We start from the raw sequence: 21995 nt of genomic DNA on the forward strand, positions 1-21995 counted from the left end.
AATGTCTATTAGTGGATTCCATTAATTAAATGCTTTTACTCATTCCTAATAGTAAGTGTATGTACTAAATATAGTCTGAAGAGATCATGCATCTATTTCTCTTGTGCAGACGGTGGGTGATATATTTTCAAAAGCCATTTGACAGCTAGAACCATTTTCTTTACAAATTAACTGGAAGTAGATGTTTGGAAATTGTATATAATTTAAGTAAACGTACAATAAAATGAATAATAAAATTATGTTTTAGTTTCATAAATATTCATCTATAGCATCATTTGCTTATGGAAGGAGAATAATCATGTAAATTATTGAATTACTTTTGTATTTCAATAGATTGAAAAATATTCTCTATGCATGTGGAGCAAAACCTGAAGCAGTTCAAGATATATACATAAAGTTAAATTCACTGAAACACTTAATGAAATGTAATAAAAAGTCTTACAAACAGATTTAATGTGTAGAAGGACAGAAAAATAAGCAATGTAAAAAATGTTATATGCATTGAAAAAGCATTTGTTTGACTAAATGTTGCTTGCTATTTTATGATACTATTTTGGACATTAATTAACATAGCCAATTAAACCTAACATTACACTAATTTTGTTATGTACTGTACCTTTCTTTCATTCATGTCATCATTTTGGTATTCATATTCACCCTAGAAAAAGAAAATGTTTAAATAGTCAAAGTAAAAACAGTAAATTCAATAATAGATTTCTCAGCTGTTAATACAGCGTAGATTTTACTTCTAAGTCACAGCCTGAAACACATTTCTACAAAGGTTTTCATGCTAGAACTGCACACTAAAAATAATAGAATATATTTTCACTGTCACGGGAAATGTACATAGGTCACTCCAAAAGTAATGCCTCCTATTTATTTCCATGGAAGCTACAAAAGATACAAAGAGCACAATAACATCATTTGATAGAGCAAATTCTCAGCTGCACAACACTGTTTTTAAATATAGTCACCGCAACTAGCTATGCATTTTTGCCAGCAATGAACAAGAGCCTGAATACCACACTTATAATAGTCCGCATGGCCATCTGTAATGTGGCTTGTCTTTCACATATTGTCATCACTGCTGAAACACATCACCCACCTCCTCACTGTGCTAACATCCACTGCTTCATCTCCATTAAATGTTCAACAAGTGTCAAAGAATGTCAATGAGTGCAATTTTTTCCATATGGAGGAATTCAGTTCCACATCTTTGCTTCATCTTTACTGCCATGTCAGACATCATTTTGTCAGATTGCCCTTCTTCTGCCTTCTGCCACAAGGCAACAGAATTTAATGGAATATTGGAAGGAGTGTTCAGTCTCTATTGCCATACCACTAACATCTGCTCCTGATGTAGTGGGCCAACATAATAAAACAGGAGGCATTGATTTTGGAACATGCTTCATGCTACTGAGCAATATCATGAGAGAACTAGATTTTTAATGGGATATACATACATCATGAAGTGGGTATGCTGCATCATAAACATTGTTTGCTATTAATGTGCTAATACCTAAAAAAGAAAAAAAGAAAAGAAAAAAAGATTATTGATTTCATTTGATGACATCACATAAAAGACTGAGACATTTTACTGAAAATTATCAAAATCATGTAGATGAGTATCTACTAACATAGAAGTACCCAGCTGTGGTAAACATTTTAATAGAAAAGCTCATTTCTATATGGTGATTTTTCTTGAGTGCACTAAAGACAATTTCGATTATTTTATCTTCCTAATATAAAAGAAGCATGTGACTGAGAAGTAAAGTATCTGCGAAGTCCTTTCTGAAGCTTGATCATGATCAGAATCCCTACTGATACATAAACACACACAAAAAAATACATTTACAAAAGTTTGTGATTAAGAAACTCTTGCTCTCCATTGACAAACATTACATTGTGTTTATCCTTCGTGGAACCAAATACCAGTGTTTCTGTCCTTCCTCTTATAAATAGGTAAATCACCTTTCTGAGCTTGAAACAACTCATCTCTGCAGGAGTTGAATCAATCGATACTCATGGCAAGAAGTTCTGTGTTCTAAAGACTGCAAACAAGAAGTCTGGTGAAAGGTACAGCAAGATTTAAGGACACAGCAGTATCACAGAGAGCCCTTACTACTAAGGGCAATTACATCCCTAGCTAATGAGTGCGTCACCTAAAGACCACTACAGGCTCTCAAGAGTTAGAACTTCTACAGCTACTCTGTTTCCAGTATTTGGAAGTGAACACAACTTATCCATAAAATGTCAGTTAAGATTAGCAGTTTATTCCATCTATGTGCTTCCAGGGTCCAGCAGAAAGTAATCAGAATGTTTGCCCTTAGGAGAAAACAAATGGTAGTCAAATAACACAACATTCTGAAATATTTTGGCAAAGCCCTTGGCAGACACTCTAGATGGGCATTAGCAATTAGCAATAAATTTCTCCCTTGGTACATACAAAATATCCTTATCCCTACATGCGCTAATATAAAAAGGAAATATTAATGTTTGGATCATGTCAAGTCCCCTGTTGAAAGCTTCTGTTTTCGGAAAGTTGGCAGCAGTTCATAGTTATGCCAGAAACAAATATACCTATAATGTATAACGTCATAGAAGTAGAATTATAATCAGCCCTACACAGCTGTAAAAATCAATAAGCAAATGTGGTTGAAGTGTTCTTATTTTCCTCCTACCATATGATGATTTATGAAAACCAAAGATTGTTCAAGCACTTCCAATACCATCATCCTAGTCCCAAAATAAGTAACAAAATCCTAGGAAAACAGAATAAAGCCCTGCCTTAGGTCCCAGCAAGGGGAAGAAAGTAAGCAGGCTTCCAACCTGACAGAGGGAAAACATGTAGGAAGAGAGAGTCTGGACCCTTGTCCCTGCTCAGGGCAGAAGGAGAAGCCCTCCCCTTGCCCCTGAAGTCTCCCTAACCAAGACACATGAAGCTCTGGAGATGGAAAGAGAAGAAGGTATGGACAGTGGTTCAGAACCACAAAAAGGGCAACCATGTTAAGAAGACCCAAACAAGAACTCAAGTCACAACTAGTGCCACTAAAAAAAGGTGAAGGGTCTTAGTAATTGTAGAGTCTGTGCTGAGAGTCACTGAGGCACCCATCTGCTGTCCAGATAATCTCTCTAGAGAGGTTTGCTACCTGCCAGGGGCCTGCATTCAAGACATCAGGAAGAGGATGTCGGGTATCATAAAGACAGAGGACTACACTTGGTCTTTCAAGCTGGTTCACACAAGGCTGCAACTAGGAAATTAGATATGTGTTGAGGGATGGCTCCACAGCTGAGGGGGTCATGGGTCTCTTGAACAGTTATACGAGCAGAACAGGCCTAACAATTGGCAGGAGATAGAGATGGAAAAGTACTAACTCGTTATAATGGCTGTGAGTTTGGGTGCTATGTGCACAACCCAGGCTATGAGACCTTGAATCTGTCAAAGCAGGAAGACAAACTGAGGCTTCAGTTAAGATAAGGGAGTAGCTCGCCTGGGAAGAGATTAAGACAGTGGAATGGTATGAAAACATGCATGACCAATGGTATTGTTAGGCAGGGGGCTTTTCACAATGCTCCAACCAATTACAAGCTGACGCACATTCGCCACGATCTATATATGTGTGTAAGTAACAAATAATAAACGGAGACTCTGATGCACTCATATTGGGTCATGTCATCATTCCCCACGCGGCTCGGCCAGCGAATGGACTAGATTCCGGTTTCGAACCCTTGGGGGTCCGCAACAGATATGTAGGGACGGGATCAGGAAAGCCAAGGTGCAGATGGAATTGAACTTGAAGAGGGATGTAAAAAGCAACAAGAAGGGATTCTTTAGATACCCTGTGCAGAAGAGATGGGCAAAAGAGAGTGTATAAATGATAAATGAAAAAGCAAGAACTGACTTCCTCAGTCATGGAGAAGGATGAGATACTTAACAAGTTATATGTCTTAGCCTTCACAGATATTCAGGTTTCCCATGCCTTTCATTTTCCTGGAGGCCAGGGGAACAAAACCTCTCTCAGCATAAGAGTGTAGCAAGTCTGAGACCACATCATGAGGCTGAACGTGTACAAGTTTGTGGGGCCAGAAGATATCCATCCCAGGGTTTTGAAAAAAAATGGCTGATGTTGTTGCCAATTAGCTCTCCATCATATTTGAAAAATTGAAAACCAGGGAATTGCAGGCCTCTGAGCTTCACCTTTGTTCTGTGGTAGTTCAGGCAGTGAATCCTCCTGGAAGAGATGTTAAGGCACAAAACAACAGATGTGATCCAAGACAGCCAAAATGGCTTCACTGAGGACAGATTGTGCCTGACTGATCTGGTGGCCTTCTATGATGGCATTGGTGAACAAAGGAAGGGCAACATATATCATTTACTTGGATTTGTGTCAGGTCTTTGACACGGTCTTGCACCACATTCTTATCTCCAAATTAGAAAGATATGGATTTGAAGGCTGGACTACTAGGCAGAAAAATAATTAACAGAATCATAGAATCCTTAGAGTTGGAAGGGACCTTTAAAGGTCATCTAGTCCAGTCCCCCTGCAATGAACAGGAACATTCACATCTAGGTCATGCTAGGAGGTCATAGTCAAAAGGGCTGGTGTCAACAGCTCTAAGTCCAGGTAGAGGCCAGTGATGAGTGATATCCCTCAGGGTCTGTCTTGGGACCAGTGCTCTTTAACATCTTTATTAATATTGTAAACAGTGAAATTACTCCCAGGATACACGACCCTGCTTCCATTTTCTGTACTTGGGTTAGGGCAATCCCAGGTATTTATACAAACTGAGGAAAGATCTCCTTCAGAGCAGCCCTGCGGAGAAGGACCTGGGGGTCCTGGTAGACAAGAAGCTGGATATGAACCAGCAGTGTGCACTTGTAGCCCAGGCGGCCAACTGTGTTCTGGGCTGCATTAAAAAAGGGGTGGCCAGCAGGGAGAGGGAGGTGATTGTCCCCCTCTACTCGGCTCTTGTGAGGCCCCATCTGGAGTACTGCAACCAGGCCTGAGGCCCCCAGTACAGAAAGGACATGGATCTCTTGGAGTGGGTCCAGAGGAGGGCCACTAAGATGATCAGAGGGCTGCAGCACCTCTCCTATGAAGAAAGGTTGAGGGAACTGGGCTTGTTTAGCTTGGAGAAAAGAAGGGAGACCTCATTGTGGCCTTCAAATACTTGAAGGGAGCGTATAAACAGGAGGGGGTACGACTGCTGACATGGGTGGATAGAGAGAAGACAAGGGGGAATGGTTTCAAACTGAGGCAGGTGAGGTTTAGGTTGGATATTAGAAGGAACTTTTTCACACAGAGGGTGGTGATGAACTGGGACAGGTTGCCCAAGGAGGCTGTGGATGCCCCATCCCTGGAGGCATTCAAGGCCAGGCTGGATGTGGCCTGGGCAGCCTGGTCTCGTGGTTGGCAACCCTGCACACAGCAGGGGAGTTACAACTAGATGATCATTGTGGTCCTTTTCAACCCAGGCCATTCTATGATTCTGTGATCTGGGCACACTACTTGCTCATGTTCAGCCACCTGTCAACTAACTCCCCCAGATCCTTTTCATGGAATCATCATAGAATGATTTTCCTTCACACAGCTTTCCAGCCACTTTGCCCCAATTCTGTAGCATTGCATGAGGTTGCTGTGACCAAAGTGCAAAAGCTCATACACCTGGTCTCAGTCCAGCAATCCAGCTTACACAGATTCCTCTGTAAGACTTCCCTGCATTCAGGCCGATCAGCTCTTCCACCTGTCTTGGTGTCATCTGCAAACTTACTGAGGGTGCACTCAATCCCCTTGTTTGGATCATCAGTAAAGATAGTATACAGGGCTGGCCTCAATACTGACCCCTGAGAAATACCACTAGTGACTGGTTGCCAGTTGGATTTCATTCCATTAACTACCACTCTCAGGTCCCAGCTGTCCAGTCAGTTCTTTACCCAGCAGAGAGTACTCCTGTCTAAGCCATGGGCTGTCAGCTTCTTCGGGAGAATACTGTGAGAGACAAACTCAAAGGGTACTATATATATTATATATTAAGGTCTAGCTAGACTATGTTGACAGCCTTTTCCTCATCCACTAGCCTGATCACTTGGTCACAGAAGGACATCAGGCTGACCAAGGATGACCGTTCATAAAGCCACACTTGCTAGACCTGGTACTTAGGCTGTCCCACACATGCTGTGTGATTGCACTATCTGCTCCATGACCTTTCTCAATACTGAGGTCAGGCTGACAGGCTTGTAGTTCCCTGGACCCTCCTGACACTTTTTGTAGAAGGGTATCACATTAACAAGTCTCCAGTCATCTGGGGCCTTGTTGGTTGACCAGAACTACTGGTATATGATGATAACTGGCTTGGTGAGCACTTCCACCAGCTTCTTCAGTGTTCTTGGGTGGAACTCATCTGGCCCCATGGACTTGTGATAGTGTAAGTGGCAGTCTAAGTGGAGTAACATATTGCTAACTGCTTCCTCCGGACTTACAGGGTGTTTATTCTGCTTCCCATCACTGTCTTCCAGCTCATGTGGCTGAATACCCTGAACATAACTGATCTGGCTGTTAAAGACAGAAGTAAAAAAGGAATTGAGATAATCAGCCTTTTCCCCATCCCCAGTGATAATATGCCCTGCCACAGCCAACAAAGGATGGAGATTCTCCTTGATCCTCCCCTTGATGTTAACATACTTGTAAAAAAAAAAAAAAAATTATTATCCATAACAATAGTGACCAGAAAAATGTCTAGCATTTCTAATTTTCCCTTTTCGTATCCTTGCAAAATATATCATTATTGATTTTCCCAGTGATACTTTGCCTGGTATCACGAAGAACTTTTCAGATGCAGTTTCAGTTGTAGCTGGCAGGATTCCAGGGAAAGTATCTAGAATCCTGAACTAGACATATCACTTTCATTTGGCCATATAAGTCTACATACAGCAACAAGCCACTGTAATAACAAGTTGTTTTCATCATTATGTCTGTCACATATAGTCTCTGCTGCATGGCTGGGTGAGATGTAATAGAGCTTTTGTATTAGCTCTAGTAATAATGTAATGTAATCTATTAATTATCTATCTGTAATCTAATGTAATAGCTTTTGTATTTCAGGCCCATTAAGAATGGTGCTTTCTGCTCATGTATCCCAGTGCCTTAACAGCCATGAAGGGATACTTTCCCTTGGTTTCTACTTAAATCTTTGTACTAAGTTCATTAATACAGCTGCCATGTAAGGGCAATCCATAGTATGGATGGTTCATCAGGTGGCCACCCCTCAGATGGTACTCCTGGTCTCCCTTGAAATGTTTCAGTTTTTTGGGTTACTATCAGTTGAATTTCTAGAGTTTCCAGTTGTATCAGACTCTCTAGCTGAATCTTTTTGGTGGTCTCACTAGTATTTTCTTTCTCATCTTTATTTTTTGTTCGTTCATTTGTATCCCAAGGACTCTGTTGCTCTGGGTTCCAATAATCTTTTTTAAGAATACAGTCCTTATTCACTTTATGGGTGTATTTCTACCTGTTGTTTTGGCATGTTGCCCCATTAACTCTAAGTTTGTACACTAGTTGTTTAGTTTTAGAATTCCATTGGGACCCTCATAACCCAAGAAGATGTCTGGGTAATTCCTCCTCAAGGAAGTTGGATTTCCCTCATTGAAACCATTGCAAGATCTCCTTTAAGACACTCATAGTGGGATGTGGAATCCAATCCCACTCATAGTGGGTTGTAATAACATGGAAGAGTTGCAGTCATTCATAAGGGAACTAGGAATGAAAGAGGCAGTAGTAAAATTTATGGCTGGGATGAGAGATTTGATTTTACAGCAAGCTCCCTCCCATCAATACAGTACTCTAGTAGCCATTCTAAACTCTTTGGTAGCTGTAGATGCAACAACCCAGCAGGCAGCACAAACGGTGGCTAACTTAGGAGAGACAGAATGCCTAAGATCTAGGGGAAATATACATTTTGTAGAATCCAGAGAAATTCGCCCTCGTAAACTAGTCCAAAGGGCTACACAATCAGGGCTGGTAAGAGTATCTTGCCAGCAAATGTGGAACGACCTAATAAAAACAGGTGTCCAATATAACAAAATTAATAAACATCCAAATCATTTCTTACTAAACCTATGGTGACAACTTAATAATAATAAATGTTTTAAGCCCTCCCCAATGAGAAAGGAGGGTATAATGGAATTTGGAGGACATTCTAGAACCTGCCATGCGAAGGCAATTGCCCCAGGTAGTCCAGCTGGCTACTACTGGGTCTCCTGTGGAAGAAGATCTAGGTCTAGCTACATTAATGACATGAAGGGATAGGACATGGTGTGTGACTGTATATTGTAGAGAACTGAAAAATTCACACCATCAATTCATGCAGTGGTACCCAGTATTGCCACTCTCCTGGACACATTGAGCAAGGAGTTAGAAAACTACCACTGTGTCCTAGATTTAGTCAATGCATTCTTTAGTATTCTAATTGCTGAAGAATCACAAGATGAATTTGCATTTACATGGGAGGGCAGGCAGTGGATCATTCATAGTCCAAGGGTACATTCATTTGCCAATATTTTGCCACAATTTGATGGCACATGGTTTGGTGGGGTGGAATAAACCTGATATGTCAAATTATATCACTATATTGATGACCTAATGTTAATGTCAGTTTCTTTGGAAATGCTTAAAAAGACAGTAGGCTCATTATTGGCCTACCTGCAAGATATAGGGTGGGCTGTTAACACAAAAAAAGTACAAGGGCACAGATTATCAGCCATGATTTTGAGTGTTATCTGGTCAGAGAAGACTAAGTATTAACTAATGCCACTATCAACAAATACAAGGATTTCCAATACTAACCCCACAAAATATTTACAAGAATTCTTAGGTATCTTGGGATACTGGAGGACATTTATACTCCCTCTTGCACAGACCCTGAAGCCCTTGTATAAACTAAGAAAGGCCACTTCTGGGACTTGGGACAGATGGAACAAGAGACTTTTCAACAAGCAAAGATAGTTGTCAAACTACCTCAGGCATTCAGTGTATTTGATCACACTCTCCCCATTGAACTAGATATATATGTGGCCCAAGAAGGATTTGGTTGGGGATTATGGCAGTGTTAAGGTTCCTTTTGGACCCCAGTTGGGTTCTGGTCTCAGGTGTAACATGGAGCAGAAAAAAAGATACAGACTGACTGGAAAGCAATTATTGGCTACCTATTCTGCATAGCATGTGAGCCAATAACACAAAAAGCAAATGTAGTAGTAAAAACAACACTACCTATTCAAGGGCAAATGAAAGATCTGATGCATGTTCCTAAGATGAGATGGCCCAATTTCAAACAGTGGCAAGCTGTGTTGCCTATCTAGGGCAACACAGTCACTTGTCCTCTTCATCTTAAAAAGAATTACAGAACATACTTGGCTCAGTGACGTATCACAGTGATGCACCTGGAGAAACTACTGTCACTCCACCAGAGAGGAGTTCTGTACAGGAGGGAAAATAAAAATTCCAGAAGATGCCTGGTGCACTGATGAGTCCAGCAAGGGGAATCTAAGTAAATGATGTGTGGCTGCATACCATCCTTCAACCGAGATAATCTGGTTTGAAGAAGATGATGGACAAAGTAGTTAGTGGGCTGAGCTATGAGCAGAGTGGATAGTCATAACCCAGGAACCAGGTGACACTGGACTGAATATCTGCTTGGAGAGCTGGTATGTGTACTGAGGACTTAAACTTTAGATTGCCCAGTGGGCTGCTCAGGACTGGACTATCCATGCTCCAGTCAACCTGGGGCAGAAACATGTGGCTGGATATATGGAACCTGGATAAGCATAGAACAGTATGTGCCTGCCATGTATACAGACATCAGCCCATGCAGTCACTGAGAAATGATGAAGCCAACAGACTGGCTAGGATTAGGTAGCTGATTTTTCAGCAGAGAACATTGCTTAATGGTTACATAAGAAGTTACAGCATGCTGGACAAAAGACAATGTGGGCAGCAGTAAAAGCATGAGGGCTGCTCGTTCAAATGTCAGATATCATCGAGGCATGTTATAAATGTGAAGCTTGCTCCAGAATGCGACTGAGACTTCTGCCAGAGACAACAGCCCACCACAGCAGACGACAAAACACCTTGCAGAGGTGGCAAGTCAACTACACAGGTTTCCTCCCTCAGCCTGAAGAGGCCAGGTATGTCTTGACCTGTGCCAAGTCAGCAAGCAGATTAATACAGGCCTATCCAGTACCACAGGCAAGTAAATCCTATTCCATCAAAGTGTTCACCAAACTGATGGTGACATATCCCTCAGGTTATTGGGAACAAGTACAGAAATAGCTGAAGAAAACAACACTGAGTGGTGATTTCACCTGACCTGTAATCCAATGGGAGCACACCTGATAGAGCAGTACAATGGCATTCTAAAGGCCCCTCTGAAGACTGACTCTCAGTTCCTGCAGACGTGGACCAAAAGACTGCATGAGACACTCAGAGACTTAAATAAAGGACCCAGAAATGGTCAACCCTGTGCCTTGTGTCTGTTATAAACTACTTGGGCTTTCCCACCTAGGACTCAAATTAAAGAAAATGATGCATTTCTAAAACCCCAAATTGGAACAGTAAATAATCTTCTGCTCCCTGCCACTAAGAATCTAGTGCCAGGAATGTACAAGGTAAAGTGGCCTTGGCAAGTGTAAGTGGGATCAAAGTGGTGTGGCCTGCTTGCACCATGGGTAGATTATCAGAAGCAGGGGGAGTGGTAACCCCACAAGTAATTGGTACATGGCTCACAGAAATTATAATAAAAACCCCAATTTTTATTGTGGAGGGGACACTAATTATATCACTCTGGCAAATCAGAACAGTTCCTTTGGTACCTGATAAAGTTATCCAACAGCCAGTATCAGGTCAAAGGGTGTGATATAAAAGGTCTGGACATGACTCTGTCCAAGCAGAAATTTTGACCCAGGACAGAAATACAGCATGTAATTAACAGTGCTTCTTTTAGTACTGATTAAGCATTTATTTTACTCCCCCTGAGATCTGAGGCCTATAAGATCACCAGTAGGAGCAGCGTCACAAAACTCTGATGTGCTCCAGTGTCACTTAAGGATCATCATTCCATCAGGTCCTTCAGTGACATCTGGTGATGAACTTTTTAACTGACTGCTCTAGAATGGACACTGCAACAACTGCAAGATCTACACATAGATCTTCGCTGTGGAGACTAGCTTCAGAGCAGATAAGACTGCATGGGGCAAGGAATCTGGAGTGAAAAAGGCCAACAAAAAAAGTTCTTTTTAAGGCTTTTTTGAAGCCAGCAACAGTGCTGCGTTTGTGCTGAAGGGCTAGCAACTTGTGGGTGGGCTGCTGAGCAAGCAGGAGTGGAGCTGGCACACTAGCAGCACAGTTTAAACACCCTAGGAACATGTCATCACCTGCACTTGACTCTGGCATCTGGTGATAAGCTTTAAATAGCCTCAGGGAAGGCTAGCTTCCTCCCACAGAGCACACCAGGTGAGTAACCATGGTTGCTGACCACTGAGAACAAGGAGGTTCAGTGAGTGAACACAGCCCCCACTGCCCATACAGTGCTGCAGCTGTGGGTGTGGGAGGTGGGTCAAGTGGTGAGAAGTGTAAGTGTTGATCTCCTTGCTCAGGAGTTTGTCTTTCCTCTTGACAGTCTCTGAGACCGCAGGCCTTAACATGGTCTCTGCTAGAGAGCAGGCTTATTCTAAGGATATCATGCTGACCAAGATGGAGGGCCTGCCCAGAAATGTAGCTGTTCAGGTCTTCAGCTACAGGGAGTGTCTGAGCCTGCTGCTGCCCAGGGAGGGTTGCAGGGATTCCACCTGTGTGAGGTGTGAGCAGGTAGATGAGCTGCTCAGCCTGGTGGTAGAGCTTAAGGAGGATGTGGAGAGGTTAAGGACCATCAGGGAGTGGGAGTGGAAGACTGACTTGTGGAGTGACTTGCTGGCATGTCAGAGGGAAGGGTGCAAGGGAGATACCCCCAGAAAAGTGGTTGACTCCCTGCCCTGTCACAGTCGGACAGACCTGACAGATGAGGAGGGTTGGAAGAAAGTCCCGACTTGGTGTCACAGGAACGCCCCCCACCTGCCTACCCTGCTTCCCCAGCTCCCACTAAGCAACAGGTTTGAGATGCTGGAAATTGAAGGGAAAGTAAATGGGGAGGCAATGGAGGAGGAGGGAGCCTAAGATGAGGCAGTCACCCCCATGCCTTGAGACTGCTTCTGTCAGGAAAGAAAGAAAGGTAGTGGTGGTGGGCAGCTCCCTTCTCAGAGGAATGGAGGGCCCCATATGCAGATCGGACCCAAGCCATCGGGAAGGGTGCTGCCTTCCTGGGGCCCGGATCAGGGACATAACTAGAAAACTCCCAAAGCTGGTTAGGTCCTCTGATTACTTTCCATTACTCACAGTTCAGGTGGGCAGTGATGAAATTGCTCAGAGAAGCCTGCAAACTGTGAAAAACATTCAAAGAGCGGGAGCACAAGTGATCTTTTGTTCTATACCTTCAGGAGCAGTGAAGGACATGGAGCAGGCTTGGAAAGCACAAGTAATGAACAATTGTCCCAGGGGCTGGTGTCAAGGCAGAAACGTTTCATTCTTTGATCATGCGGCAATTTACTCGACCTTTGGCCTGTTGTCTGTGCATGGAACCCACCTATCTCAAAGGGAGAAATGAATCCTAGTGCAGGAGCTAGCAGAGCTTATCAAAAGAGCTTTAAACTAGCTAAGACAGGGGAAAGGGACAAAACAGGGCTCACCAGAGATGAAACTAGGGGAACAATTCTTCAGCTGGGGGTGAAGCAGATGACTCAGCTGAAGTGCATCTACACCAATGCATGCAGCATGGGCAACAAACAGGAGGAGCTAGAAGTGATTGTGCAGCAGGCTAACTGTGACCTAGCTGCTATTACTGAAACATGGTGGGACCACTCCCATGACTGGAGTGCTGTGATGGATGGCTGCAAGCTCTTCAGAAGGGATAGACGAGGAAGGAAGTGTGGTGGTGTGGCCCTTTATATTAAAGAGTATTTTGATGTCGAAGAGCTTGGGGTTGGGAATGATAAAGTTGAGTGTCTATGGATAAGGATCAGAGGGAAGGCCTGTAGGGGCAACATCTTGGTAGGGGTCTGTTATAGACCACCTAGTCAGGATGAAGAGAAGGACATGGCATTCTATGAGCAGCTTGCGGAAGTTGCACAATCACTAGCACTTGTTCTCATGGGAGATTTCAACTTCCCTGATATATGTTGGAAATATAATACAGTACAGAGGAAGCAGTCCAAGAGGTTTCTAGAGTATGTGGAAGATAGCTTCCTTCCACAGCACTCATGTGCCTACGAGGGTAGCACCTTGCTAGACCTCCTCTTCACTAACAGAGAAGGACTGATGGGAGATGTGAAGGCTGGGGTCTGTCTTGGCCATGAAACTGTGGAATTCTCTATGCTTGGAAATGTCAGAAGGGTGACTAGCAAAACTGCTATCTTGAGCTTCCAGAGGGCGGACTTTGACCTGTTCAGGGCACTTGTTGCAAGGGTCCTTTGGGAGTCTCTCCTTAAGGATAAAGGGCTCCAGGAAGCCTGGGTGCTCCTCAAGATGGAAATCTTAAAGGCACAAGAACAGGATGTTCCTGAATGCTGTAAGGCAAGCCATAGGGGAAGAAGACTGAAACTACTCTTGAGACTCTGGAAGAAAAAGAGAGTCAATGTCCTCCAGAAGAAGAGACAGGCTACTTGGGGAGATTACAAGAAAGTTGCTAAGGTATGCAGGGAGGAAGTTAGGAAGGCAAAAGCCCAGCTTGAGCTCAGATTGGCCACTGCAGTAAAAGAGAATAATAAATACTTTTACAAATATATCAGTGGTAAGAGAAGAACCAGGGAGAATTTCCATCATTTACTTGATGCAGCGGAGAATGTGACCACTGAGAATAAGGAGAAGGCTGTGGTCCTTAACACCTTCTTTACATCTGCCTTTAATAGGCAGATCAGTTATCCACAGGACACTTTACTCCCTGATCTAGAAGTCTGGGATGGTTTGCAGAATACACCCCTGGTGATTCAGGTGGAGACAGTTAGAGAGCTCCTCCTCCATCTGAACTGTCAGAAATCCATGGGACAGGACAGGCTCCACCCTAGGGTGCTGAGGGAGCTGGAAGGGGTGATTGCTGAGCCACTCTCTGCCATCTATGAGTGCTCCTGGTTATGTGGAGAGGTCCCAGAGGACTGGAGGCTTGCCAATGTGACTCCCATCTACAAGAAGGGCCATAAGGAGGATCTGGGGAACTACAGGCCTGTCATCCTGACCTCAGTACCAGGGAAAGTTATGGAGCAAATGATCGTGGGTGAGATAGCATGGCATGTTCATGGTGTACAAGGGATCAGGCCCAGCCAGCATGGGTTCATGAAAGGCAGGTCATGCTTGACCAACCTCATCTCCTTCTACGACTGGGTGACCAAACCGGTAGACAAGGGAAAGGCTGTTGATGTAGTCTACCTTGACTTCAGCAAAGCCTTTGACACAGCCTCTCACATTATTCTCCTGGGGAAACTGGCTGCACGTGGCATGGACAGGTATACCCTTCTTTGGATAAGGAACTGGCTTGAGGGCTGTGCCCAGCGGGTAGTGGTTAATGGAGTTAAGTCCAGCTGGCAACCCATTACAAGTGGTGTCCCCCAGGGGTTGGTACTGGGGCCCACCTTGTTTAATATCTTTACTGATGACATAGATGAGAGGATTGAGCCTACAAAGAGTAAGTTTGCAGATGACACCAAGTTGGGAGGTAGTGTCGATCTGCCTGAGGGTAGGGACGCCCTTAAGAGGGATTTAGATAAGCTGGATCACTGGACGGAGGTGAATGGGATGAGGTTCAACACGGACAAGTGCTGGGTCCTGCACTTTGGCCACAATAATGCCATGCAGCGCTATAGGCTTGGGGCAGAGTGGCTGGATGACTGTGAAGAGGAAAAGGACGCAAGGGTGTTGGTTGATGCTTGGCTGAACATGGGCCAACTGTGTGCCCAGGTGGCCAAGAAGACCAATGCCATCCTGGCTTGCATTAGAAATAATGTAGCCAACAGGAGCAGGGGGGGTAATCATCCCCTGTACTCAGCACTGGTGAGGCCACACCTCAAGCACTGTGTTCAGTTTTGGGCCCCTCACTACAAGAAGGACACTGAGGCCCTTGGAACACGTCCAGAGAAGAGCAACGAAACTGGTGCGGGATCTAGAGCATAAGTCTTATGAGGAGCGGCTGAGGCAGCTGGGATTGTTTAGTCTGGTGAAGGGGAGGCTCAGGGGAGACCTCATTGCACTCTACAGCTTCTCCCAGACAACAAATAGGACCTAAGGAAATGGCCACAGGTTGCACCAGGGGGGATTTAGATTAGATATAAGGAAAAGCTTTTTTCGCTCAGAGAGTGGTCGGGCCCTGGAATGGCCTGCCCAGGAAGGTGGTGGAGTCACTGTCCCCAGCAGTGTTCAAGAGGATTCTGGATTAGGTGCTAGGAGATAAGGCTTAGTAGCTTGTCAGTAGCAATGGTAATGGGAGGATGGTTGGACTAGATGATCTTGTAGGTTCTTTCCAACCTTGTGATTTTATGATTCTATATGGATGACTGAATTTGCAGACTTTTTTTTATTACATTGTGACAAAAATTATTGATTCAGTATTGTAATTGAAATGTATGAATGTGTACAATCACTGTTCATGCAGTGAAGGGGTGAAGTGTACAAGAACTGTTACATCTTGGCCTGAACTGATGGCTTTGAATACCTGGTGAAGGAGGTGGCTGGCCTGGGAAGATCAGGTACAAACAGTTTACCTGCACTTTCCCTGTTACTGGAAGGGGTGGACCCAGGGTCCTGGGCTCATTTAGGGGTTAGCCTCTGAAGGAAGAATGTCTTCTGGACAAATGTCACTTCCTGAGAAGGAGTGGTCTACAGCCAGAGAATCTCATCACCAGCTGAATCAGTCAACTTTTTCTTATGTGTGATTATTGATTTTCCCAATTATACTTTGGTATCATGAAGAACTTCCAGAACCAGTTTTGCTGCTTCCTAGGACCAACACTGGTAATGTCCCTAAGCCGGGCGCCAGAGAGGCTGTAGACTTCCCTGTGAGTAGGGTCCTGACAGCATACTGAGCCCTCTGTTCCCCTCAGAAGGGAGTCACCTATGACAACTACCTTACTTTCATTCTTGGCAGAGGCAATCTTGAGACATGGGAGTGTCTGACTCGATGTATAAAACCCTCTTGAAGGACATTCTTCATCATCCTCACTTACCTGTTCTTACAGATATTCACTGAGATACTTAAGCAATTCCTTTTAAAACAACATTTATAGTTATCTTCCCTTCTTACCCATGCTGTTTCTGGTCTTTGTAGAAGTGCGCTTCAAAATTTCATGTACCTGTGAAAAAGAATAATAGTGATATAACCTGAAAATTGTCTTTTAAAATTATCTTCCTCATGGAGGGAGCAATAGAATGAAACTTAAAAATTAGAGACTTCTGTTGCAGTTACTAGTTAAAACCTAATCATGATACAGGAATTCATACTACTTGATTTTCTGACGCTAATGTAGAAGCTGTGTTCTGCTGTGTCACATCCTTGTAAAACTATCAGAAGTGTAAGGAGTTCAGGTATAATGAGTGTTTTAAACTACAGAAAATCACAGTAAATCGCAAGATAATCCAATTCCTTAAAAACAAAACAAAAAACAAGCAATCACATTTGGAAGTATAACATTAAGCTACACATAGAAGTAATAAGTATATACACTGTATCAATGAAGCCAAAGTCTATATGGCAAACATAGTATGCTGAAGAGAAGTTGCATAGCATCCATAATGAGAAATCCTGCCTTGCTTACCTACTGGAGACTAAACAGATTGTCAGGAACAAGATAAAAGGTTTCTCATCAAAGACTACTAGAGCAATTGCTATAGGACTGTAGAGGAGGTACTTTTCTGGAAGAAGATCTGGCTAAACAGCAGGAAGTAAGACTTAATTACAACTTTTAACAATGGACTTGAGTCAGCAGTACATCCTTCCATAGCATCTACTCCCACCAAGCTATATGGACTACTGTGTAGCTTCAGCAGAGCATTTCTTACATATATATGCTTACACACATATAACTGCTTAGTGCTTTATAGAAAAAGAGAAATGAATAAAATGATGGGATTAGCAAAGTAGTCAACACTATTAAATCTCATTCAGCACAAAGTTACTTATGCTTACTTACTATTCGACTGCGGGTAGCATTGTCAAAAAATGTGTCTTTATCTCTGATGTTGTATCTGAAAATGTTAAGAGAAAAAAATCAGGTTATTTTCAGAAGTGAGTGAGACAATATACAAGATTTTGATTTAGAATTAACTTACAAACCACAGTAAGTAAGACAAATAAATGTTTTAAAGAAATGAAGATGAAATAGTACTGCATGATATACTGTGCCCCTTCATTCAGAATTCTACTGGGACTGCAGTAATGGTGGGCACAAAAGGTATATAAATGTGAACTAATGTAAAATGCCTTTCTTTTAAGGAGAATGCTTATTGTTTACACAAACTGACATTTCAATCTTTTCTTTATAAAATACTCTCAACCCGATACAATTATGTGACAGTTTTAACTTGCCTAATGTGGATGCTTATTACTCTTTTCCAGGTGTCTAACCAGTCAATATTTCACTTGCTTTAAAAGAACGGTTCCACTGGAATCATCATTTGTGAAATTAGCCTTCCCAGTTTATTCCCCTCAGTCACTTTTGGTGTATTTCATATTAATAAAAAATTTCAAAGAGGACAATAAATTATATGGTGATATGTTTTATTTTTTACTGAATTTAATTTTTCAGATACAAGGAAAAAAAACATGAGCAAAAAGAAGAAAAAAAAAGAGGGGGGAAGTATTTAATATCAAACTGGTCTCAGATATATTATTCTAAGTGAAAGAGGAAGTGTCAAGAATTTCTTATCATATTGCTAGCCAAGTTTTAATTATGTAGTCAACCTGGAAATAATGCCTCCTATTTATTTCCATGGAAGCTACAAAAAATACAAAAAGCACAACAATACTATTTGATAGAATAAATTCTTAGATACAAAACACTATTTTTCAACATAGTCACCACCATTAACTATGTATTTCTGCCAGCAATGAACAAGAGCCTGCAGGCTGTGCTTGTAAAAATCTATTTGGCTGCCCAGAACATGTTTTATGTTTCATGTTGCTGTTGCCTCTGCTGAAACACGCAATCCATCACTTCGCTGTGCTGACATCCACTGTTTCATCTCCATAAATTCAGCAAGTGTCAATGAATGTCAATGGGTTTAATTTTTTCCATGTGAAGGAATTCGCTTCATACTTGCTTCATACACACTTACATGACAGACACTATTTTGTCAGATTGCACCTCTGATGCCATCTGTCTTATGGCAACAAAATTTAATGGAATATTGTTGGAAAATTTCAACCTCTACCTCCATACCACTAATATCTGTCTCTGATGCTGTGGGCCAACATAATAAAATAGGAGGTATTACTTTTGGAAGAGCTCTCATACTACAATAAGTGTAGTAAGAGGAAATGTATTATCAAATTTCTGTTTCATCTTTTTTGTCTCAAAACAGGCAGTAATATTACTATCCTGCTAACCACAAATTTGTTGCTATGTTTTTACAGTTTATTATAAGAACATAGTTAATTATTTTTTGCACTGCTTCAAGTGCCTTATCTAGCAGAAAGAAGAACATTGACTAAATTCTTTTCAACATAGATTTCTGTTAATCCTCTGAAACTAAATTCAGTGTCAGTGAATTTCCTCAGAAATCCCAGAAATTGTGCAATCTTAACAAATTTCTGCTTTTTGATTGAAAAACTCTTATAATTTATTAATTTTTTCCTAACTTTATTCATTGCTCTTTACAATTTAAGGTACTCACAAATATATTTTCTCTCTGGAAAATGGGTAAGATAGGCTTTTCATCTTGGTATCTTCTTGTGGCACCTGGGGTTGCAGAGGTTCAGACAATTTGCGCCATATTTCACTTAACTTTTTGACTATTCCCCCTTCTTCTTTGATTTCATACATCTGATTAAATAAAATGTCGCATATGAGCATGACTTCCAAAAATACACTAAAATGAAAAAAACCATCATTTTCATACACTTATTTAATTCCATATTTAAAATAAGCACTTTAACATCAATTTTCATGTAAGAGCAGGAACCTGAATCTGCAAAGGTTTCAATTCCAAGGACACAAGCTTCTTTCAGAAGAAAATTCGTAGTACAAGAAAAATCCTAACTAACTCATCTCAGCTAGGAGCTGCAAGGATATGACGGAAAGATAGAGCAATGATTTTGACTTTGTAACTGTAACTGGAAATAGGGAGGCAGACAAAGCAAAAAAGAACTTTACTCACTGCCAATGATACTGCTAAGAGTAAATATGTTATTTTTGGGTAATAATTGCTAGTTTTGTCTAATGATACACACATACACCTTCCATTAAAAGTGAGGATGCCTGGCTCATGACTTTATGACAATTCCAAGGACGTCAGTTTTGTTGATACAGATTGACATATTGAATAACAGAGCCTCCCAAAGATACAGAAGTTATTTTTTTCCTGAAATACAAATGACCTTACCAAATGTGTTTATTTGCAATCTGATTAATCAAAATAAGTAAATGAACTTTATGTAACACCTGCATGAACCTATGATAAAATATTTTTATTAAGAACCTTAATTAAGCACCTTAAACCTTCATAATTTTTAGATCATCTGGTCCTCTACCTTCAGCACAATCTCAACTTTTTTCAAGGACTGCAATTAGGTTCCTTGGAAACTTAGACATTCTTTAACTTACAGTATTTTGGGGGATTTATTTTCTTGTTTGAAGTTGTTACACACCTAGTTATATTTGATGTATCTAATTTGTTCCAGTGTGGTGCATTCTCATTCATCAGAAGTAACAGTTCAGTCCTATACAGAATTATGCATGTAGCTGAATTTGCTCAGAAAGCACCTTTTACCAGAATGTCATTTGTCCTGAAAGATGTTTTAAAGCTGAATGTTGTAAAAGACTTTTTTGCAACCAACTTATGTTTAGAGATGAATACTTTCCACTGAAAATCCTTTATTTATGGTTTTACTGGTTGTTTGGATAAATAAAAATAACATCACAGAAAAAAAACATTGTGCTTTTAAAATAAAAGAAAAAATGAATTTTCCTTTTGATGTTACTGGCTGATTTTTTTTTTTTCCAGTTTTTATTACTAAATCCCTGAAATACAAGGTTTCAGTTTTTCAAAGTGGGAAGTTCATCTCCTGAATGTCTTTGCAAAAATTTTATGACAGTAACGGAATTTTCGTGCCATGCTTGCCGTATTTAACTGGTAATATTCAATTTCTGCAACTGAGAAAAAGTAAGTATAAAACCAGAAAGGACAACTTACAGTAGCTGTTCAAAGTCTATTCATTTTCAGAGGCTGATTACAAGTAAGCAGTTGAGGGAGACTGTGTTTAAACTTACTGTACACAATAGAGTAAGAATATGTAAGACTAGCTTGACCAAATCTCTGACAGTGACAGACAGTAACACTCTAAGGTGTGGACATCCTTTACTGGGTGAAAATAACTGTTCGGTAAAAATCAAAACACTACAGACATGCCTTCACTATCATAATGTACTGCACCTCACCTTTGAAGAAAGTTCCTTGACAAAATTCTGAATAGCTACTGCCTCCTCAGCTTTAAATCTCTCCTCAAAACTCCCCTCTGTTGTAACTCTACAGAACATGGTCTACCAGTGAGCTGCCTCTGTGGCCCTTGAAATCCCCTCAGAAATTCCCATCTGAAATTCAACTCTGAAAACTAAATCATCACAAAATAGGAAGATGAAAAAATAACCATTACATGTTATTTGGAGTGATTCAGAATAATGTACCTCTAAGAGCTTCAAAACATTTATGTTTCTAATCAGTCTTCCTCCAGGAATAAAACTAGTTGATATAAAATGGAAGATATTTACCTTTTTAGTGGGCATTTTTATTTTAAGGAGTTCCGCTTCTCGGCTAAGTACTTGCCAAGTTGCATGAATACGGACGAAGTTCAGTCCTTGGCTCTTATTCTGAAATATGTAGTGAAAATAACAAATTTCAATGTTATTGAACAGAATACAGAAATCAGGTTTCAAGATGGCATATCTAACTAAATCTTGCAACAGAGAGAAATCATAATGAATAACCAACTTCATTTACAACAAGGATTAAATGTGACTTTTTCTTTAAAAGCTGAATCATCTAATGCATGGATGTCCAACGGTTTGGCTTGCTTGGTCCACAATGAGAGAAGAGGAACTGTCTTCAGCCACAGGTAGAATATGTAACATAGTTAATATATATAAGTAAAAAAGTGTGTTATATATATATTTTTTTTAATTAAAACATAAAAAAGAGAGCAACACAGAACTACTGAGACATTTGACATTTTTGTGAAACTAATGCACTGGTCTTGTTCAGTGGAAGTGGCTGCAATACTTATTGCTCATCAGAGATTTTTGGTGAAATCCCACTCTTCCTTTACATCCTTGAAAATAGTTGTTCACAAATGTATATACTGCAAAAAATTTGATGAAATGAGTAAGGTGTGACTGTGAAGCGAGAGATATTTTTCTCTGGTAACATAGGTATCTGGTAATATAAAAGTATAATAGAGAGACAAGATAAAATTTTTGAGTTGAATATCTAATTGCAACTCTATACATTCAGCTTGAAATTTTGCAGGTAGTATATTTATGTCAACTGAAAGTACAGTTGCAAATATCCAAAAAGATTTTTCATTATTTTGGCAATCTTGAAACCTATTCTCATATTCATTTATCAAAACAGAAAACAAGCTATTTTTTTGCTGTTCACAAGACTGTTTAATCAATATATCAAAATACATGAAAACTATTTGTCATAACTTGAATT

At 41.0% G+C, this 21995-nt stretch overlaps 1 protein-coding gene across 1 annotated transcript in view; it reads right to left on the reverse strand.

Moving 5' to 3' along the window:
• Window positions 1–21995, reverse strand: part of ANO2 (anoctamin 2) — a 203288-nt gene that overhangs the window by 144112 nt on the left and 37181 nt on the right. The window contains exons 4-9 of the mRNA XM_046909597.1: window positions 21053–21151; window positions 18960–19108; window positions 17258–17312; window positions 16372–16420; window positions 1464–1519; window positions 617–658 (exon numbers count right to left, since the gene is read on the reverse strand). Coding sequence (XP_046765553.1) covers window positions 617–658; window positions 1464–1519; window positions 16372–16420; window positions 17258–17312; window positions 18960–19108; window positions 21053–21151 — 450 coding nt within the window. The remainder of the gene's footprint in view (window positions 1–616; window positions 659–1463; window positions 1520–16371; window positions 16421–17257; window positions 17313–18959; window positions 19109–21052; window positions 21152–21995) is intronic.

This window comes from Gallus gallus, chromosome 1 (assembly GCF_016699485.2).
Source record: "Gallus gallus isolate bGalGal1 chromosome 1, bGalGal1.mat.broiler.GRCg7b, whole genome shotgun sequence".
In the NCBI taxonomy this organism is placed as follows: Eukaryota; Metazoa; Chordata; class Aves; order Galliformes; family Phasianidae; genus Gallus; species Gallus gallus.